The 18,295-nt window shown below is 57.3% G+C and overlaps 5 protein-coding genes across 5 annotated transcripts; 1 reads left to right on the plus strand and 4 right to left on the minus strand.

The window, feature by feature from the left end:
* Positions 1-1,507: 1,507 nt before the first annotated feature.
* On the minus strand, positions 1,508-2,475 carry LAESUDRAFT_609737 (uncharacterized protein; the record flags this gene model as incomplete). The annotated part of the gene is made up of 3 exons (XM_040903152.1): positions 1,508-1,612; positions 1,684-1,961; positions 2,091-2,475. Coding segments are annotated over 3 exons (768 nt in total), but the record flags the coding sequence as incomplete, so codon positions are not given.
* Positions 2,476-4,164: 1,689 nt separating this feature from the next.
* On the minus strand, positions 4,165-5,217 carry LAESUDRAFT_760127 (uncharacterized protein; the record flags this gene model as incomplete). The annotated part of the gene is made up of 2 exons (XM_040912694.1): positions 4,165-4,972; positions 5,000-5,217. 2 exons carry the CDS (start codon positions 5,215-5,217, stop codon positions 4,165-4,167), a joined length of 1,026 nt encoding a protein of 341 aa, XP_040763310.1.
* A 1,782-nt stretch (positions 5,218-6,999) lies between these two features.
* On the minus strand, positions 7,000-8,777 carry LAESUDRAFT_726849 (uncharacterized protein). The gene is made up of 2 exons (XM_040909113.1): positions 7,518-8,777; positions 7,000-7,456 (listed from the first exon to the last, which is right to left on the minus strand). The coding sequence occupies exons 1-2, from the start codon at positions 8,722-8,724 to the stop codon at positions 7,095-7,097; spliced, it is 1,569 nt and encodes a 522-aa protein (XP_040763311.1). The 5' UTR covers positions 8,725-8,777; the 3' UTR covers positions 7,000-7,094.
* A 351-nt stretch (positions 8,778-9,128) lies between these two features.
* LAESUDRAFT_726850 (uncharacterized protein) lies at positions 9,129-11,356 on the minus strand. Its single transcript, XM_040909114.1, has 6 exons — positions 11,188-11,356; positions 10,821-10,892; positions 10,209-10,601; positions 9,748-10,028; positions 9,600-9,638; positions 9,129-9,543 (listed from the first exon to the last, which is right to left on the minus strand). Exons 1-6 carry the CDS (start codon positions 11,237-11,239, stop codon positions 9,412-9,414), a joined length of 969 nt encoding a protein of 322 aa, XP_040763312.1. The 5' UTR covers positions 11,240-11,356; the 3' UTR covers positions 9,129-9,411.
* A 3,538-nt stretch (positions 11,357-14,894) lies between these two features.
* LAESUDRAFT_813388 (uncharacterized protein) lies at positions 14,895-18,278 on the plus strand (the record flags this gene model as incomplete). Its single annotated transcript, XM_040914482.1, has 6 exons — positions 14,895-15,276; positions 15,324-15,827; positions 15,881-15,967; positions 16,019-16,060; positions 16,115-17,151; positions 17,205-18,278. Exons 1-6 carry the CDS (start codon positions 14,988-14,990, stop codon positions 18,276-18,278), a joined length of 3,033 nt encoding a protein of 1,010 aa, XP_040763313.1. The 5' UTR covers positions 14,895-14,987.
* Positions 18,279-18,295: the final 17 nt, after the last annotated feature.

Genomic DNA, 18,295 nt, shown 5'->3' on the forward strand with positions numbered 1-18,295 from the left:
CTCCCTCGTCCGATCGGGAGGAGGGAGAAGGCGCGAGGACTTCCTCTTCGCAGACATGTGGCACGGGTCCAACTTGGTGACGCCGTGCGAGAAGCTCACGCGAAGTTCTGTGCTTTAGAAGAGAGTGTCGCATTAGCCTCTGTCTCTCTGCAGAGCAGGCTGAACAGATTCATCACATCACCGGAAATGAATGCTGGATAAGCACAGCTTTCGGACTGACCGGCAGAAGGACTCGCGCTACACACTGCTTCAGCTTCAATTACTCACAACGTGCTGTACATTGACTTCCATCCGCCATGCGCCTCCCCAACGCCGGTTGAACAGCGTACCTCACTAACGAACATATCGAGATCTCCCATTCAATCATACCGGCCGTGATTACAGCGATGACACGACGTTTCCATGTCATGAATCGTTAATATTAGGGCCTATCGTCCGGCGTTCAACATTCTCCTATTGACGTCCAGCATCCGAGTTCTCGAGACGCGTCTGGTCTGCACCAAAGAACCAGTCCTCTTTCACAAAATACGTCCAAACCGGCTGCGACGATCATGAAAGAGCTCGTTCTAGGCACCTTCTGCCGCGTTTCAATACAGCCGGCTGAGGAGGCAGTCCATGCTCCCCATCGCGCATCGGGTATTGTACGGCGATTGGACATGTTCTTACCAAAGTTGCCATTGATTGACGCACCTCCTCTGATGCGTTTCATCAGCTATATACACTCTTGCGCCATCACCTTCAGATCTTGTAATGGCGGAATGCGCGCTCCCGATCAGACCAAAATCGTGCCAATGTCGGGCGCCTACCTGCGAGTGAACGACCACGGCGTCCGAGCTCGAGGTACGTTTTGATCGCTATTGCGTCTTTGCGCTCGGCTGTGGAGAACCAGTTCGTCATTGGCGTCCACGCATTCAGCTGGTGGACTGGTGGATGGTGCCTGGGGAATGCATTGAAGAAGACGGTATCAAGTGGTTCTGGCTTCTCGTCCGCGTGCAACACCATAACCGGCGGGCTAGCACAGAACATTGGCTCGAGCAAGGACTTCTCGTGGAAATACCCGAGAGGCTTATCACGAAGCCTGCAACAACGGTCATGAGGTCCTGTACCTATTCATATGCGATGGGACGAGTAGCCTCCGCCAAGAAAATGGATTATTCAGTACAAATAACAGCAGAAGCGAATACAGCACCAGACGTCGGTTGCAGTACAGAACACGCGATGCAGTCCATGAGAAGAGAGGCACAAAGGCAGGAAGAACACTAAGTCGGTCAGCACAGTTACGGCTCAACACCGACGACACCGCACTCGAGTGAGCACGACGTGGCCGGCGATCGTGGTGCCCTAGCACTTCCGTCCGCCTTCGCTACCAAGTCAATGTCCGCGCAATAGGACGATCCGCGCGCTAGGGATGATCCTTCACTGCCCTTGCATATGCAGCAGCCGGGGACACTCCTTCCTCCTCGTCCCTTCCCTCGGCACCATCGGTACGACGCGAAGACCGAGATCGCAAGAGAATTCGACTTGCACCGACCACGCCCCGAATGCTCTGCGCGACCAGCCGAGTCGTCACCCACTGCGCTAGGGACATCCCGGGCAGGAGGTTCAGAAGATCCTGGAGCGTCACACGTCCATCGTAAGCCTGTGCAAGCGACGCATGCCAGACGAGACAGAGCATATGCACACCTTGATGTCCCAGAAATCCCGGTGGTGCGTGATCTTCCCAGCGTCATTGAAGGACAGCCGAGTCATCATGGGAAGAGATAAGTGGAGAATAGACGGCGGAGGGCTCTGGCCGCCGTGTCCTCGCGCGCTGAGCGAAGGCGGTCGCGTTCTGTAGGGGAGGGACAAGGGGATGACGACGGAGTTTGACGTAGGTTCATTGGGTTGGAGCGACGACGAGAGGAGGCCAGGTAAGAGATCAATATGCAAGACGTGCTCCACGATCGTCTTCTGATGTCCGTCTGGAGTCGACTACATTAGCGCATCATGCAGGGCGCGCTCGTCCATTCAGCTGGCAGCCGATCGAGCACGGTGGTTGGGATGCGCCGACGGCGCTCGGCACCGTCGTCCAGCCACCACTGCGCACTCACCGAAGCTCTCGTTCTCGGCAACGTCGGTCACCTCGTTCCACATGCTCATGAACTTGAACCACGGATCGCCCCACCCTCTTCCGCGCGACAGACCGAACATGCCGTAGAGGAGCGCGAGGGGGCGGGGGATGTCTAGTTGGGCGAGCTGGCTGGAGATCGCGTGTACGTCGGCGATGACGGCGCGGGAGGAGGCGGTGACAAGGGGGTTCTCATACGTCGCGTTGGTCTCGTAGAATCGCTCGATCGCGTCCCATGTGGGGAGCGTAGGGCCGTAGACGAGCTCGCACACTTCGAGCGCAGTGTGGCGATGAGCAATCGATAGTGCAGAGGCCGTGTCGGGAGGTATTCCATCTGAGCCGGTGGGAAAACTGACTGTGTTACTCATTGCGCAGTGGTCAATGCTTTCCTCGCCGTCGTGCTCGTGGTCGTGCTCGCCGTGATGACTGGCTGTGGCAAAGTCGAACGTCGTGCACAGCAAGCGCGGTGATCGTGATAGATCGAGGTCATCCTCGTGATTTCCACTCAGATCATGGTTAGGGTCTGTTGGGGTTAGGAGCTGCGACGGGAGCCCACACAATTTTCTGCCGTGTCTCGACTCTTCAAAGCATTCGATATCTCCATCAAGAGGCCTGTCACTGTGGCGCAAAAGTAATCCCCGCCTATCCGCTCCGCGTGCACCTGCCATTAATTACGGCCCAAGGCACGCGCGCACGCACGACATCCAGCTCCCGGGGATGTCAGGAATGCTGCCCTCGCCCAACACGGCTAGCACGGCCGCCGGGGACTGACGAATCGTCTCCTCAAAGGTTCCTTTGCTCATGCAGCACACCCATGTCCGCCGGTGCGAAGATGATTGGCCTGCGCGGGTCGCCGAGCGCCCTACCCTTCAGCAGAGATGCAGAGATTGCACCGGCGCTCAGATAGCGTGTGTCCTGTGAGTGTGACTTGCGTTTTTTGCTCACTGTCTGAACGAGAGGCTGCACGTGTAACGTTGCCTGTGCCTAGCGGCCGACAAGCAGGGCGGTGGGGAGAGTGTGGGGCCACCCCGTAACCGACGACTAGCCGCCTTGCGGCTCGCACGAGCGACCCCGCGCGGGAGAAGAAGCTTGCTTATGAAACGCCGACACGTACTCAAGTCGTACCTACGAGCGTGCGCGCGCACACATGACGTCGCTGCCATTGTCCTAAGCCAGCCCGCACTATGCACTAAACTCGACAAGCAACATTTTGTAGGTGTAGGGCGACATTTCCATGTCCGAACGGACTGACAGGCTGTTGCACTCGGGCTGCGGACGAGTCGCTTGTCCTTAGGCTCAGCAAGCACGTACCATAAGCGAGGGAAGCCTCGCGCACTGCCGTCGTACGTACACAATGCGGGCCTACCCACACGCTAGAGGTGCTACGTACTGAATTGCAGCGGTGACACGCGTAATTATAGGCAAGGTGCATTCTCCCTCGTCCCGGTTCCGCGCGATCACATGCATGCACCGGGAACTTAGTGTGTGGTTGTGTGGACGTTCCACCGCAGAAGTTCTGAAGAGGGGACTACAAATGCACGTTCAAGTTCGACGGCCCTTGGTCCCCGGCACGGAGGGCTAGACACAGCACAATAAGCGAAAAAGCCAGCGATACGGCGCAGGTATCCCTTACTCTGCATGACACGGCCCATGCATTGTGGACGTTTTTCGCAGACAAAAGGGGAACGAATTCGAAGTGAGCCAGTTCCTGACGCCAGTGCCGCGGGCTTTGCCGTGCATTCACACCTACGCGCGCTTTATGCCACCTCTCGCTGGCCATGTCGAGGCGAAATCCAGATACGAGATAGTTGGGAAGCTTGCTTCTGCCGTTAGCAGCTCTCGTCCTCCTGTATGCCGGAGTCCACATAATCCCTCCTGGCGCGTGCAGAAGTATGGAAGCACTCGCGCAGATTGGCGAGGCGTCTTCGGACGGAGCTAACTGCTCTACAATCGCTCCTCCACTTGCAGGTGCCAGGTGCCTGTAGGGTGTGACGCCCATAAATAGATATCCAGACATCCAGGACTTACAACGCATGCACAGCACAGCACAGCATCCATTACCACTTCAGACGCTGCGATATTTGTTTTCCATCAGCTATCTTCCTAGGATACACTGCAATGCATAATGTCAGCTGCGATGAGATATCAATTGATAGCGTTGGGCTGCTCGAGCTCGCCCAACAGCGCTGCGTCCACGTCACGCGGCATCCCGCGCGCGAGTTCGAGGCACGCGTGCCAGATGTGAAACACGTCGTCCATTCTCTCCTGCCCTCCTGGGCTTCCTGATCACCGCTACCGCTACCGTACCCTCGGGGCACACCAGCCCCAGCTTCCTGCAGCCCAAGACTGCCGGAGATACCAAGCGGGGGGCTAAGCCGTACTCGCAGATACACAAAGCCTAAGCAGGAAGGCCAGAGTGACGTCCGGGAAGCAAGCAGCATTATGGCATCATCCGAAGAAGCCTGCGAGTTCGTAGGCTGTGCTCCGAGAACGCGGTCTTTTCGAACCGCAGTATTGTATGAATGAACGATATCGACCAGCCCTGCTTCTTCGTGTCCCTCTTCCGCAAGATAAGCCCACGCGAGCGCATCTCGACTCGCGAGGCCGCGAGCACCGCAGCTTAGGCAAGCCGGCGGGCGCCAACCAGAGTTCTCCAGGATCCAGGACAGGTTCGGCGAAGGCAGCAGGTCGCCGGGGTCGCGTGCGCGCGTGCGCCACAGTCGCGTTCGTCCGAGGATTAGCAGGACATGGGGGATCAGCGTGGGGTCAAAGAGGAAAAAAGCCCGGCGCTGCGTGAAGGATTCGCCGCCGCCCAGCACCCGAGAACCGCGGCGGAGTGGTTTCGCTCCCCTATTAGCCCCTAGCCTGCAGATGGCTCACAATAGCACGGACGGGCATGGCGCGGGCGGTGGTGTGGTGTAGTGGCTCCCTGTTTCATGAGAGAAGAACGTGGGGCCCCCAAGGACGCCGCAGACTCGTCTGTATTGCGGTACAGCCTCTGCTTCTGCGGTGCGGATCCGGGAGAGCCATATGTCCCAGTCATGCGTGGCGGAAATAGGCCAGGGAGCAGGCAGAGTTCGCCGGATATAGAGAGATTGTACGAGTGGCATTGTGGACCCGGGGTGGTAGCTCGGGGCGACGGGGTGGAGTGAGCGAACTGAGGATCCGCGGAAGAGCGCCGTGATGTTTGTGTCGACCCAGACGGCTAGCAACCAGATTACGGTCTTCCGGCAATAAAAGTACGTACAGCCAACGACGCTTGCGACGAGCTGTTTCTGTCAGGGGATGGCCGGACATCCGTCCAAGATGCCGACGGCCCATGGGGAACTGCGTTTGGCGGGATGGCGCCGCGTCTGAGTGTGCACTTGTTGAAACGTTGACTTGTCACGGTGGTTAGCGCGCCACCATCCCACGAACGTCGCACTGGCTGGGAGATCGTAAGCCCCGCGCCCAGAAGTATCCGCGTCCGCGTCCCTGTCGCGCTGCAAAAAAAAGGAAGAAGACAAGCGCAAAAGCGTTGAGCTCGGAAGATTAAGCATTTTTTCCGCGGGTTCATGTGCGCGTCGGGCGCATTAATAGGGCGCAGTAACCAGTTTGTAATCGGCGGATTAAATTGGGCGGCTCAGTGTCAGTGCGAGTGCGCGCCGGGTCATCTTAGACTTTGCGTTCGTCGTGGTGCTGGCGCACCGCTGACCTCCCGCTGAATACGGTTTCGCCCACAATATTTTCCCCAGAATGGTGGCCTCCCATGTAGCCTCCCCACTTGAGCGCGCATTCGACCCGCCTCGACTCCACTTCTTCTCAACGCCAGTCCGCGTTGCAAATTTGCGCTCGGTACCAATCCTCGGGCAGGGTCCTCGAGATAGCAGCCGTGCGGATATGTTATGTGTGGCGAAACGCTGAGGCGGGGTCGGGTGGCCGCCCTATACCCTCGACGTCCTAGCAGCGCACACGCGCAAGTCTTAGTCCAGGCACGCGGACTTCGGGCGGGAAGAGCAGGAAAAGGATAAACGAACACCACGTACAGAAAACATACACCGCTTTCAACGGCGGGAGGCCGCCCCCAAAAAAGACAAACGAATACTACACATCACGGCTATCGTACGATGCACCACGCCTTCCTCCAGCCGAGTGTCTCCCACGCAGCACGCGGCGCCGCCCCGACGGCCCGCCTAGCGACGTCACCGCGTGCTCTCCACTACACGGCGCGCGCGGCGCCGGCGCACACCAACGCCACAACCGTGCAGGGAGGCGTCGCCGATCTCGATGCCCACCATCCCTCCCATCACGCCACCGACGCGACGAAGCCCCGCGACAACCATTTACGCATACCCACACGCACGCATACGTAAGCGTCCGCGCCAGAACTCTCAAATTTCACGCACAAGGCCAGACAAGCAAGCGCTCGTCTGAGATGTAAAAATTCTTCTTTCTGCATTCCTTGTAAGATCTCCTTATACGCTACGATTACACAGACTATGCAAATGAGACGGGGCAACTTATACGACACACAGTTATCATAAATAGATAGGGGAGGAGGGGCGGGTACGCGCAAAGTCCGAACACCGAAACCTGGATGAGCACCGGTGCAACGACGAACCCAATAAGTAACGAAAGAATAAAAAAAAGTCAGACTCCAAGAAACCAACCGAGAGAGATGAAGAGCATGCGAGTGTATAGAGTCGTTCGTGGTGAGAGTGCAAGCCGAGTGATACAGTGAGCGCGCACGGCGCAGCAGCTATAAAACAGTACAGGGCGTCGTCGCGCCGCGGCGGCGGGTCTTTTGGCCATGCCCCGCGCGGTGGGTGGGTTGGTATGGGCCGTTTTGCAGGTATCGATATCGGTCCGCCGGTGGCGACAGCAGACGCGAGCGGTGGTGTACAGCAGCAGCGTGGCGAATAGATAAGATGGACGAACGAAAACGATCAGGCGAATGCGAAAAAAAGCCGCGCAACTCTAAGACGATTCATGATAAAGCAAGAGACAGTTAGGCCATGACGGCCTTGTGCGGCTTCGCGTTCTTGGCCGACCCGAGGTCCCCCGCTTGGAGCGGTATGCTCTGCCACCCGGTCACCTCAGCCATCGGAAGCGACCCATGGCGGAACATCTCGTCCTGCGTCTGCGGCTGCCCAGAGTAGTACGGCATCGTCGCAGACTTGCGCGGCGCCATGTGCGGTGACGGCGTCAGCGACGCAATGTCCGTCAACGGGGCGTTTGGCAGACGGATCCCGCCCTCCGACCCCATGAGAGGTGGCGACTGCGAGTTGATATCCCGGGGAATGGGGTACGTCTGCGACGCTGGCGAACCCATAGACGAGGACGGGGCAGACCCTGAAGAGTAGACAGAGACTGGATGAATACAAGCGAAATTAACACCGTCTCGAGCGCGGCAAAACGCGGCGCTGCTCACCATTATCGTCCCAGTCGCTTGTCGCACCGCCCGATACGGAAGAGCTCGTCGAAGAGACCGACGATCGCCGCGGCATCATGCCGCCCGCCGCAGCCTCCATCTCGCTCTCGCGCGGCTCCTTCTTGACCATGGGCGCCATCTTGCCCGCCTTGGGGCTCCCGTTCGCGGTAGTCTTGGGCTGTTTTCGCGACTTGCTCCCTGCACGAAGCTCATCGAAGCGCAGTGGGCGTGGGCGCAGGTGCGTGCGCTCGTACAGGCCGCACTTGTTGCAGACGATCTTGCCCGGGTTGAGCGTCGAGCGCCGCCAGCTGGGCGGCTCCGTCGTGTGGCAGTTGAAACAGCGCCGCCGCAAGTACTGCGTCTCCTTCGACGCTGCGTCGTCCGTGTGCTGCACGAGCAGGCCGTTGTGGGGCGGCAGGCAAGGAAGCGGAGGCATGCCTGTCGAGCCCGGCCGGCAGTAGCCAGTCTGGGAGGGCACGATGACGGGAGCGTCTTCCGTTTTGATGCCGTCGAGGTGACGATAGTCCTGATAGTGCGCATGCGGCGAGTGCACGCTGTGCGCAAAGGGCTCGAGGGGCTCGATCATCGCCATCTGTGGCGAGCCGTCGAGGGAGAGCGGCTCGCTGTAGACGGTGCTCGGGCGCGAGCCGTACGGGCTGCCGCAGAGCGAGTCGTGGTCGTTCATGTATGGTGGCGGGGTGTACATGGGCTCGGCGCGGTCCTGGCGGACGTAGGGGAAGGTGTTGCGGCGGGTCATGGCGATGTCGTGCATGTGGCGCATGCCGTGCAGCAGGGGAGAGTCGCCATGGGCGGTCTGGGGCATGTGGGCCCAGTGCCCCGGGGGCGGCAGCGCAGAGCGGCGGTGGTGGTCGGCGTACGGGTCGTGGGTGACGTTGTGCTCGGACATGTCCTGGTCGTAGAGCTCGTCGAGGAGAGAGCCGCGAGAGCTGGGCGGGTTGTAGGACGCGGGGTAGGGCGCGGACCAGATGTGGGCGGCCTCGAGGGTGTGGCTCTCGGGGACGACGCCGTGCTCGTCATGGGAGTTGTCGAAGAGGTACCGGGGCGGAGCGAGGTCGATGGAGGACTTGTAGTGGGGGGAGGGAGCGAAGGACGCGTGCATGTCGTGTGCGGCGAGGGAGGCGGGGGAGGGTGTGCGGGGAGTGGACGCGTCAGAGTAGGGGGAGCAGTCGAAGAGTAGCGGTTCCATGCGCGGAGGCGGGACGGCAGAAGAGCAGTGGCACGTTGCGTGAAGGGGAGGCAGCGGTGGCTTGAGCGAGTCTTGGTCGAGGCGTTTTGAGCTGCCCGTGCGCGCCATCCGGGGTCCTGCCCTCCCATCCTGTGCCCTGCCCAGAACGGCTTAGCGCCCTCCCACAATCCCTCGCGCCGGCCATCCCCTCCCGGCTCTCCCTCTCCTCCTTTCCCCCTCCACCGCCCACACCCCAGCAGCACGCACCGCGGATGCGCAGGACACAAAGTTCGCCGCCTGCGCACGCGCGCGGACCTCTCGCCCGCAGCGTGACACGCTCCCACGCCCGTGACCCTAGTTACGCCAATTTCCAATGTATCTGCGTGACATCGCACATTCCATATATGGGGAGCCTGAACTGAGGTGTGCTCTCATCTCAAAGAGATCTCTCGATTCAATGTCCCCCGCCGAAGATCTCTCGGTTGCTGCCGCCGTCTCTGTTACTCCATAGCGACCGCCCTCGTCCAATCCCCGCCCCTCCCAGTCCCCGGCGTCTACCTCGTCCCCTCCCCCGGCTCCCGCGCGCCCACAGTGCCACACGCAGGCTCCTCCCCTGTCTGATCCTCTCCTGCCTATCTCGGCCAGCACTCCTCCGCCACCGCAGTGCCTCCTCCGTCCGTTTCACCTCCGCCCCATCTCGCCATCCTCTCACTTCTTTCGCCCCTTGCGCCCACCGCCCACTGCGCCTCCCCCAAGCCCTTTCTTCATGTTCGCTGTGCATTCCTCGCAGAACCAGTTCTCGGGCAGTGGCGGTTTCAAATTCACGCAGTTCAGGTGGAACTGTCCATGACGTCCATGTCAGCATGCTTCGCAGCCAGTACGCTCGACCTACTCACCCATTGGTACCGGCAGTTGGGGTTGTCGCATCCGATCATCTAAATTGTACACAATCCCCGCCGCCACAGTCAGTAAGGAATGCATGCCCTCCATAAAGAAGCAACCGTCCACTTGGGCGTAACCCCGGGCGCTCCGGTTGACACGTACCTCCCCGTAGGACAATTTCTGGCAGAAACAGTACAGCTCCTTATCCTCTGCGTCACCCCCTTCTTCTGCCCCTTCCTCGAGGTCCTCTTCACCTTCCGCATCTTCATCCGCATCCAGCCCGACAGACGCCGTCACGCGCCGCGTGCGTAGCGGCGACTGGCGAGTGTGTACCTGTTGCGACAACCTGGACCGCTGCCCCATGCCGTAACTACTTACCGACATGGGCGCGGGGCTCGGAAGCTTAATGCTCCCCGCGGACGCCGTTGCGCCCACCCGCCGCCCTGATTACGTACGTCGAATTTCCAGTAAAGCAGAGTCGTGCAACCAATCGAATAAGAGAATCCCCGTTAGGTTCGGACGTGAAGTGGAAAGCATTTGTGAAGAAACCAGAACCATGCCAACACGTTGCGTAAGACGATCGTCAGATATGAGTCTCCACCCAAAATCGAAGCAGCACGCACTCTTCTGCAGAGGCCCAGAGCTCGCCGCCGGCGACGGGGATGCCTCTCTAATTGTAATTGCGCTCTTGAGGCTCTCGTTGATTTTTTCAACCGACGTCTTGGGCGTCAGGCTTGCGTAATAGCCAGCCTGCACTTCTGGCGCCACGTCGCCTTGAAGCACGAGCACCCGGCTCAAGTCATGATCCAACCGCGCACGCGCCCGCTGGACCAGCTTCACCATCCGTTCGGAGAGCGCTATCTTCTCCGCGGCAAGCTGGTCGATTTCCGCATAGTGAGCGGCGATGGCGTGTGGGATCGCGCCATCCTTCGGCGAGAGGATCTGGCCCGGGGCAGACGATCGCAGTGAATGTCGGATGTACTTGGCACTTTCCTTCTGTATCTCTTGTTGTAGTTCTGCTCGACAGGAACGGCAAGAGTGTCCAGAGGTGCAGTGACGAGGCAGTATAGATGTATCGTATTATAGGAACAACGAATTTGGGCGAAAGTGTCGAGGTTGCATCGCGAGGAGAAAGGATTTCCGAAATCGACAACAAAACGCATCAGAACAGCCACGAAAGACAACGCCAGATGTGAGTACAACGCAGCAGTCAAGAGTACAAGGAGTCGACGCACCGTGCGAACGAATATCGCGGTGTTTGATCTCTGCGAGGAGATGTTGCGTCTCGTTTGGCAAGTTGTCCAAACCTAAGATGGCGGGAGATATATGATGATGGACGAGACGGGTTAGCGACCACTCTCAATGTTAATTAGGCGATGTGATGACCGACGCCGCCACCGACGTGAACGAGATCAAATGAGTGATCGACCGTGCGTGTTAGTAACCGGCAGCCCCAGCGTGATGTGGCACGTTGTGTACCCTTGGGGGACCAGGGGACACTCTGGCGAGGCGTGCGCGGTGGCCTATCTTGTGGCACGGAAGATTCATGTGATCGCGTGTGGCGGGCGGAAAGGGGTGATGTAAAGGGCGTGCGACACTTACTAGAAATGTATTCCGCCGCAATGCTTGCTGCTTCCTCCAGATTCGCGTTCATCTTCTTCGAAAGTACAAAGAGCTACAGATAGAATATTCAGGAAAAGTGTTTGAGCGAGCTGAGCGAGAAGCGTCCGCGATGGCCGTTTGAGATGATGGTGGCAGAGGGACAAGGAGTGGTGGGCGCACCGCACCTGCCAAACTGGGAACTCAGCCGATCAGCTAGCGGAGATCGAAATCGTCGCGCACCATTCTTACAAAACCATCGGCGGCGCGCGAATGACAAATGTCGCCGCACTCCACCCGGCGTCTTTTTGTATCTCCGGCCAACGCGGTTCCCGGGGTCTTAGCTTTGTGGAAACTGGGACGGTCCACGGCCCCTTCACGTCCTGCCGCCTGCGCGTTCTTCACAATATTAGCCCGCGATGCGGGCGGGGACCCTGCATTTCTGCATGTCTTCGCCGTTCGCTAGCGTCGCCGCGCGGGCTACGGGCAGTTTCGTGTCGGCGGTAGGAGATAACGGCGGAAGATTTGTGCGGACCATTCCGTCGCCTGCGAACGAGGCTGAGCGCGAGAAGCATACGTGATGCCCGCCAAGACAGATGGTGAGTGCCATCTGCGATCACGTTCATCAAGGTCATTGTTCGAGTCAACGTTATTTGCGGCTGCAGGCTGTGCTCTCCTGGCACTGAGAACCACACTGTCGATGTCCACTTTCGATCCCAGCGACGTGCCTCAGGCAGTGCCCCCAGTGCGCCGTGCGTTACTGTGAGCGCGCACGCGCTCCGTGTCAAGCAAGCTCGGAACTCATTCGCTAGGCTGTCAGCTTATTGCGTTCGGTATGATTTGGGGCTTTTCTTGCATCATGGGATCCTGTTCCGCTTGCCGAGGGTGTCCTCGTTGCATGGGCGGCCCGATGAGAGTGTATTCGCTGTGAATCTTTTCCGCCAGGCCAGTTCCTTGGGCCTCAATCGCGAATAATGCTCGGGAGCATGTGGCACTAACTGTCGGTGCCGATGCGTCCTTCATAGCCTGTACAACCTCAGCAGTCAAGGACGACCACGTACGTTAGCAGCCCTCGGAGCCGTCAAACCCGTGGTACGCCGTCCGCACGTTCCTTCCATCATTCCCAACGGAACCGTGTGCTTCTCAAGTCCTCCGAGACGTGCAAAATGAACGTGCGTCCCGTCAATAACGTCGTTACAACAACGTCGTTAAAAGCGTTCTGGAAAAACTCAACGCGACGCCACCGTCGCAGAGGGAAGCGTCGACTCTCTCCTGGCACCTCGTCCGCCGACGGTTCAAGACGGGAAAACGCAACTCAACGCTCCCGACCCTTGGTTTGCGCCTTCCTGAAGCCAATCATCCGGTGCAAACTTCAATCGGTGGTGTCTAGGCTACATAGCCTCGCGGCTTACCGCGAGAGAGATATGATGTAAGCTTCGGTATCGCCGGTGACCACGGTGCGAGCTGGTGGTGGTCGTCGCCCTCGACGATGGCGATTGGATGTGCGACACCGGCTAGCGGCGTCGCGGAGCTGTTGTCGCTGTCTGAGACGATGCGGCGCTCGTGGTGCATCGTCCGACCCGCTCGTCGGCCTCTCCCCAGCTCAGCTGAGCTGACCTGTTCCTGGCAGCACGATGCTTCTCGTCCCTTGCTTCTTCCGCTCTGCTTCGTGTCCCTCATCTCTAGATCCGGGTGCAAGTTTCCACATAGGGCGCGCGACACTCACACGAAGACCTTGCCGGCAACCGGCTGCGGTGGTGAAACACTTGCCGAATCCGCTTCTCCATTTCAGCAGAGTCCGCTTGCCACCATCCGCTCTGTAATGATACCGTCGTAGCGCGTCTCCCCGCTCACAGTACACTTCTAGCATACCAGTGTACCAGGTGACTGCACTGTGTTGTGTCGCTGTCTATCTAGCCGACCTCTTGCGCTCCCATTATGTCATAAGGAGTCCCGTATGTAGTTAGCTGAAATGGTATACAAATTTCTCTCACGGAGATGCTGTACGCGGCTTCGGTCTGGGCTATGCTGTATGGTCCGGAATACGCAGAACGATAACGCTTATTTTGAGGGCACTGGATGCCACTAAGGAATAGGACCTGACCGTATCACCGCAGGGCGGAGCAATTGTGGAAAAGACGTAGCGTGCATGGGACATACACCATACAATACGGGCGGCTAGTGCGTGGCGATGGTTGACGTCTTATTCTCCTTCAGGTAGGATGGCGTTACCTGTGTAAGGAAAGCGGATTCCTTTTCATTCCTTCTCCGTGCTTTTCGCCCTCAATAACAGTCATCGAACCGCTTGAAGTTGCGCGGGCGACACCGCCATAATCTTGAAGGCGCTCACTCTTCGGCCAAGGGGGTAAGGCATATTCTCTTAATAGCACCGGGAACTTGAACATCGGACGGGCCATAAATTGAAACCAATGGTGGACCCAACTGAGGTTAGCGCAATGACGAAACCTTGCAGTAATGCAGAGCCCTCAGCACACCATCCACATTCCTATATGGAGCTTGCCTGAGCATACCGCTTTCCTCGGCCTATAGAATGCAAGGATGTAAATGAGGTCGTCACGCTTGCGCATTTGTCGCATGGGACCGACCAGGGGGCTGTCCATTCGTGGCAGCCGTGACACTGCCGTCGAACAGCAGATATATGCGTCTAAATACGGAAAGCAAATGACAAATATCCTCAACTGAGAATAGCCAGGCTGGATATCATCTTGTGTTGAATTGTGAATGCAGAACTACTCGTGATTCAAAGATCACTCACGAAGGAAGCTGATATGGCATTGGCCCAGGACACGCCTTCGCTGTCAAAACTGAGAAGCTGGAGTCCCCGATGAGAACGACTGATCATACTTGCCGATACATTCTTGACAGGGCACAGCCTTCAGACGTCGGCAAGCCACAGAGCACACGGTAGCGGCGTCGAAGCTCTGTCAAGCTGACGATGTCGCGGGTAGGGAGGCAAATACACACTTGTGCGGAGGAGCGTGAAGGAGTTCCGGCGGCGTTTTGATACCGCATCGCATATGTCAAGATGTTGTAGTGGACAGATGCTCCGTCGCCATGTCCTTCGGAATTACGTGAAGGAAGGACCGATGTCTTAGAGCGAATCAACGAGAGAATCCGTCCACTTCGCATTTGCGGATACTGTGAGTAATTCGAATGATTTCAATTGTGCGCCATGCAATGCACTCTGGGAGCCTTGATGCATCGAATGAACAAGATTGATGTCGATCTAAGCCGAGACAGTTTCCAGGAGCCGATATTTAAAACCGAGGTATCGAGAAGGTGAACCTTTGAGCGTCAGGAAGGTCTATCGAGAGATGACAACCTCCGTAGGCGATGAGGCACATTCTCCTTTTTCTGTACGGGCTACTCGCCGAGATTTTCCTCAGACATGGTTCTTTGAAAGATCATCTCCTTATTCGTGTTGGCAACGCGGGCAGATGTCAAGCGGTTGTGGACCGAGCAAGCTCCCAATCGGAAGTGAAGAGGTTCTTCGGCTAGACATAGAAACCAGACGAAGAGTGATAGGTCCGCCTGGTCCACGCATCGCAGATATTGCAGACTTAACAGCCGAGAGCGAAGGTGATGACTTCGAGCAAGACGCGGCGCGGGGACGCGGTTGTGCTGGCTCGATCACGTGGCGCACTCCCTGTGAATGACACGGGAGCTTCAGGCCGGACTTTGTTGGCATCGAACTGCCTCGCGGCATGCATTATACTTCGCCGTCTGGAACGACGACCACAAGTTACGCTCTCAACTAGAGCTGATCAATCCAAGGACGAACAATGCTGGGATCCTCGTGCTGTGATTCATTGGTTGCATTGCCTCTCGTCCTTCTCACGCTGTGCCTATCCCTATCGAATCTCCGTTGTACCTATGCTCAGCCGGCCCAGTTGCAATATGAGGACTGCTTCTCCAGCGATAACACGAGCGTGAAGCTCAATATTTCCACGGTATATGCACAGGTCCTTGATGATGACAGTGGAGGAGGGAAATTCATGAACCTCACCGTTCTGGGCGAAACTCCCGAGATGATTCCTGCCCAGGCAAACACTTCGACAGGCGATGTTGCAAGTGAGTGATGATTGTTTTATCTCAACTTGCATGCTGATCATCCACAGCGACTCTCTTCACGACTACCGAGATGCTAACCTTCGAGATATGGAACAATAACACGTTCTTCTGCGATTTATTGCGTCCCGCCACCGGTGAACTGGCCAATGTCACCGGCAAAAACTATTGCCCTCTAGCTCCAGGGCCATTGGCTTTCTCAAGCTACATCCCACTGCCTACCAACTATGAACTGGCCACATTTGATACACACCTCTATGCGTTGGACCCGTACCAGCGTCTCCTCTTCTGCATAAACGTCAACACGACCCTACTCGACCCTGGTCCGCTGAATTCTGTCTATGGTCACGCCGGAGTCATCTTCTGGGTCACCGTCAGCCTCGCAATCGGATACTGGCTGGTGGTCGGAATAGCTCGATTGGCGTCTGCATGGGGGAGGGGTTCCACAAGGAATGGGAAAGGCGTTTGGTCGCGTGTGGAAAGTGCTGGATATATCCTCGCGAGCGCAATCAGCGGTGAACGGCTCGCCACCTCGCCCGCTCTCATGAGATTCTGTGAGTGTGGCTCTGGTCGTGTGTCATAAATTGTCATGTAATTAGCAACCCAGGTACTCCATCTCTGAGAGATATCATTTTTCACACTCAATGGTGCGCCACGCTCGCGATGGTTGCCGTGAAATGGCCAGGTTTCATATGTGAGTAGAGTTTGTCATACCCATGCGGTTACATCTGACATCATAAATCAGATCCCATCATGGCACAGACAGCTTGGTCCACATTGGTGTACAGTACGAATATCTTATGGCTTTGACGCAACATACTTTCTAACGCATTCCTCAAAGATATTACGTTATCGCAAGGTTCCACCGGCGCCCATTCCCGATGGAACCCCCTCACAGTTCCGCCATACGACCCACCTGCGGAGTTTTCAGCACAGCTAGACAATGCCTCCTCACCAATTCACATTGTCGCTGATGCCCCCAACCTGATTTTCCAATTGCCTAGCGATGCTACGCCGGGTTTATCATCCTTCGCTTGGGCGGTCGGCCTTCGCCCGCAGGACCTCTTCGGCATGTGTCTTACCCTATTCCTGGCCATCATAGGTGCAACCATACTGTTAAGTGTTTTGGTGTGGGCTTTGGATTGGGTGGCATCACTTGCCACGAACGGAGAAACGCAGCCTCCTGCGGCGCTGGGAGGCTCGCGAAGTCCCCGCTATTCTGCCGGTAGCAAGGATCTCCTCGATGGTGTTGTCCAAAATCAATCAGATGAGAACAGATCCCTGAACAGCCATCTCCTGCTCCGAACAGTCGCTTTTTTCCCTCGGAACAGGCCGTGGTTGAAACTAAGAACTAACTTCGTATCCTACCACACCAATGTACTGCAAGGGAACTTGGTCCGCATCCTGATCTGGTTCCATCTGCCAGTGACTATTTTCTCCTGCTACCAAATGACTCTAGGCCGGGAAAACGCCTCCCTCGGATCTATCATCCTTGCAGCGATATCCTTCGCTGTTTTGTCCGTTCTGCTTCCCATCTTTCTCGTGGTTCGGTTGACGCTTACCAACACAACAAAGCTGTACGATGAAACATGGACGCTACTATCTCTCGGGCCTCTTTATAATCACTATCGGCATGGATCACAATTGTTCGCGTGCTTGCTATTTGCCACGAACATAGCATTCGGCGTAACCATAGGCTGCGGTCAGAAGAGCGGCACTGCACAAGCGATTATCATCTTAGTGGTGGAAATTGTGTCTGCCCTTGGGACCAGTATCTGGCTGCCCTGGGGTCAAGGCGCGAGCATGGGATTGATTAGCTTCCTATTCTGCGTCGCCAGGATTGTCATTGCGGTGTTGCTTGTTATCTTGACGCCAGCGGTAAGCGGTCTCCTCGAATGATATCTTCATACTGATGCTCACCATTTGCACAGGTTTCTGTGGATTCAGGGGCCGCGCAATGGGTTGCATATGCAATTCTGTGTATCCTTGCCCTCATCTACCTGGCATTCTTCTTGATGCTTGTAGTCAAGATCATTGAGGGTGTGACACGCATGTGCAGTGGTATTGGATTCCACAAGAGCAGACATGTCGTTGACAGTGGGCTGCTCGGCGTGCTCGGGCTACTGGGTTGTTGCGGATCGCGCAGACCCCGCTCTCGGGCCGATCTGAGACACGTCACAAAGCAACCATCCGCTATACCTCTCACAATGCCCAAAGCCGCGTTTAGAACTGATACGCCAACTGGTTCTACTGGTCCGCCCTCTGTCTTGCGGCCGGAACATGCGCTGCAGCCATACAAGGAGGATAGCGATGACGAGACCGGCTTCATCATGGGAGCGTGGCAACCGTTCCCCGGCCCTGGCTATACACCAGTAGACGACGGTAGTCGTACCCCGGAATTGCCGAAGACAGGCTTTGCGCGAGTGGGTGGAGGTCGTGCTCACTACGAGTCACCGTACGCGATCGCGTCCGGGTCCACTCAGAATTTCCCGAAATTGGACAAGAAGTCGCCATCCAGTACATTGGCTCAACGCCCGGTGCACCTCGACTACTCGCCACCTCCCACACCATCCATATCCAGCGTCGCGAGAAGAGCCGACATCAACTACCTCCCTCCTGGTGCCATGCCACCTCCTCATGTTCGGACCAAGTCGCAGACAGCCATCATCGAGGACGCGTCAGCCCTAGCTGCGTTCCGCTCTCACCTCAATCCGACGGACCCAGAGGAGCCTGTAGAGAGCGACGATGCGCCGCCGCCAAAGAAGCGTTGGTTCAACAGGCGCAAGTCTCGCCGCATGAGCGAGGGCGACCTGATGACCATGACAGACATGCCGATTTCTTCACCACAAGAACCCGGCCGTTCGTTCGTCGTCGTGCGGAAGCAAAGACCTGGCATGCCCTCGAACGACGCATCGAACTCATCGAACAACTCCCCGGAGCCAGAACGCAAGTCGTTCACCGTCCTGCGGGGCAATCAGTCCGAGTCGCACGCAACATCGTCATAACGGGGTATTATCTATCG

The sequence above is a fragment of the Laetiporus sulphureus genome, assembly GCF_001632365.1.
Source record: "Laetiporus sulphureus 93-53 unplaced genomic scaffold LAESUscaffold_25, whole genome shotgun sequence".
NCBI classification, from domain to species: domain Eukaryota; kingdom Fungi; phylum Basidiomycota; class Agaricomycetes; order Polyporales; family Laetiporaceae; genus Laetiporus; species Laetiporus sulphureus.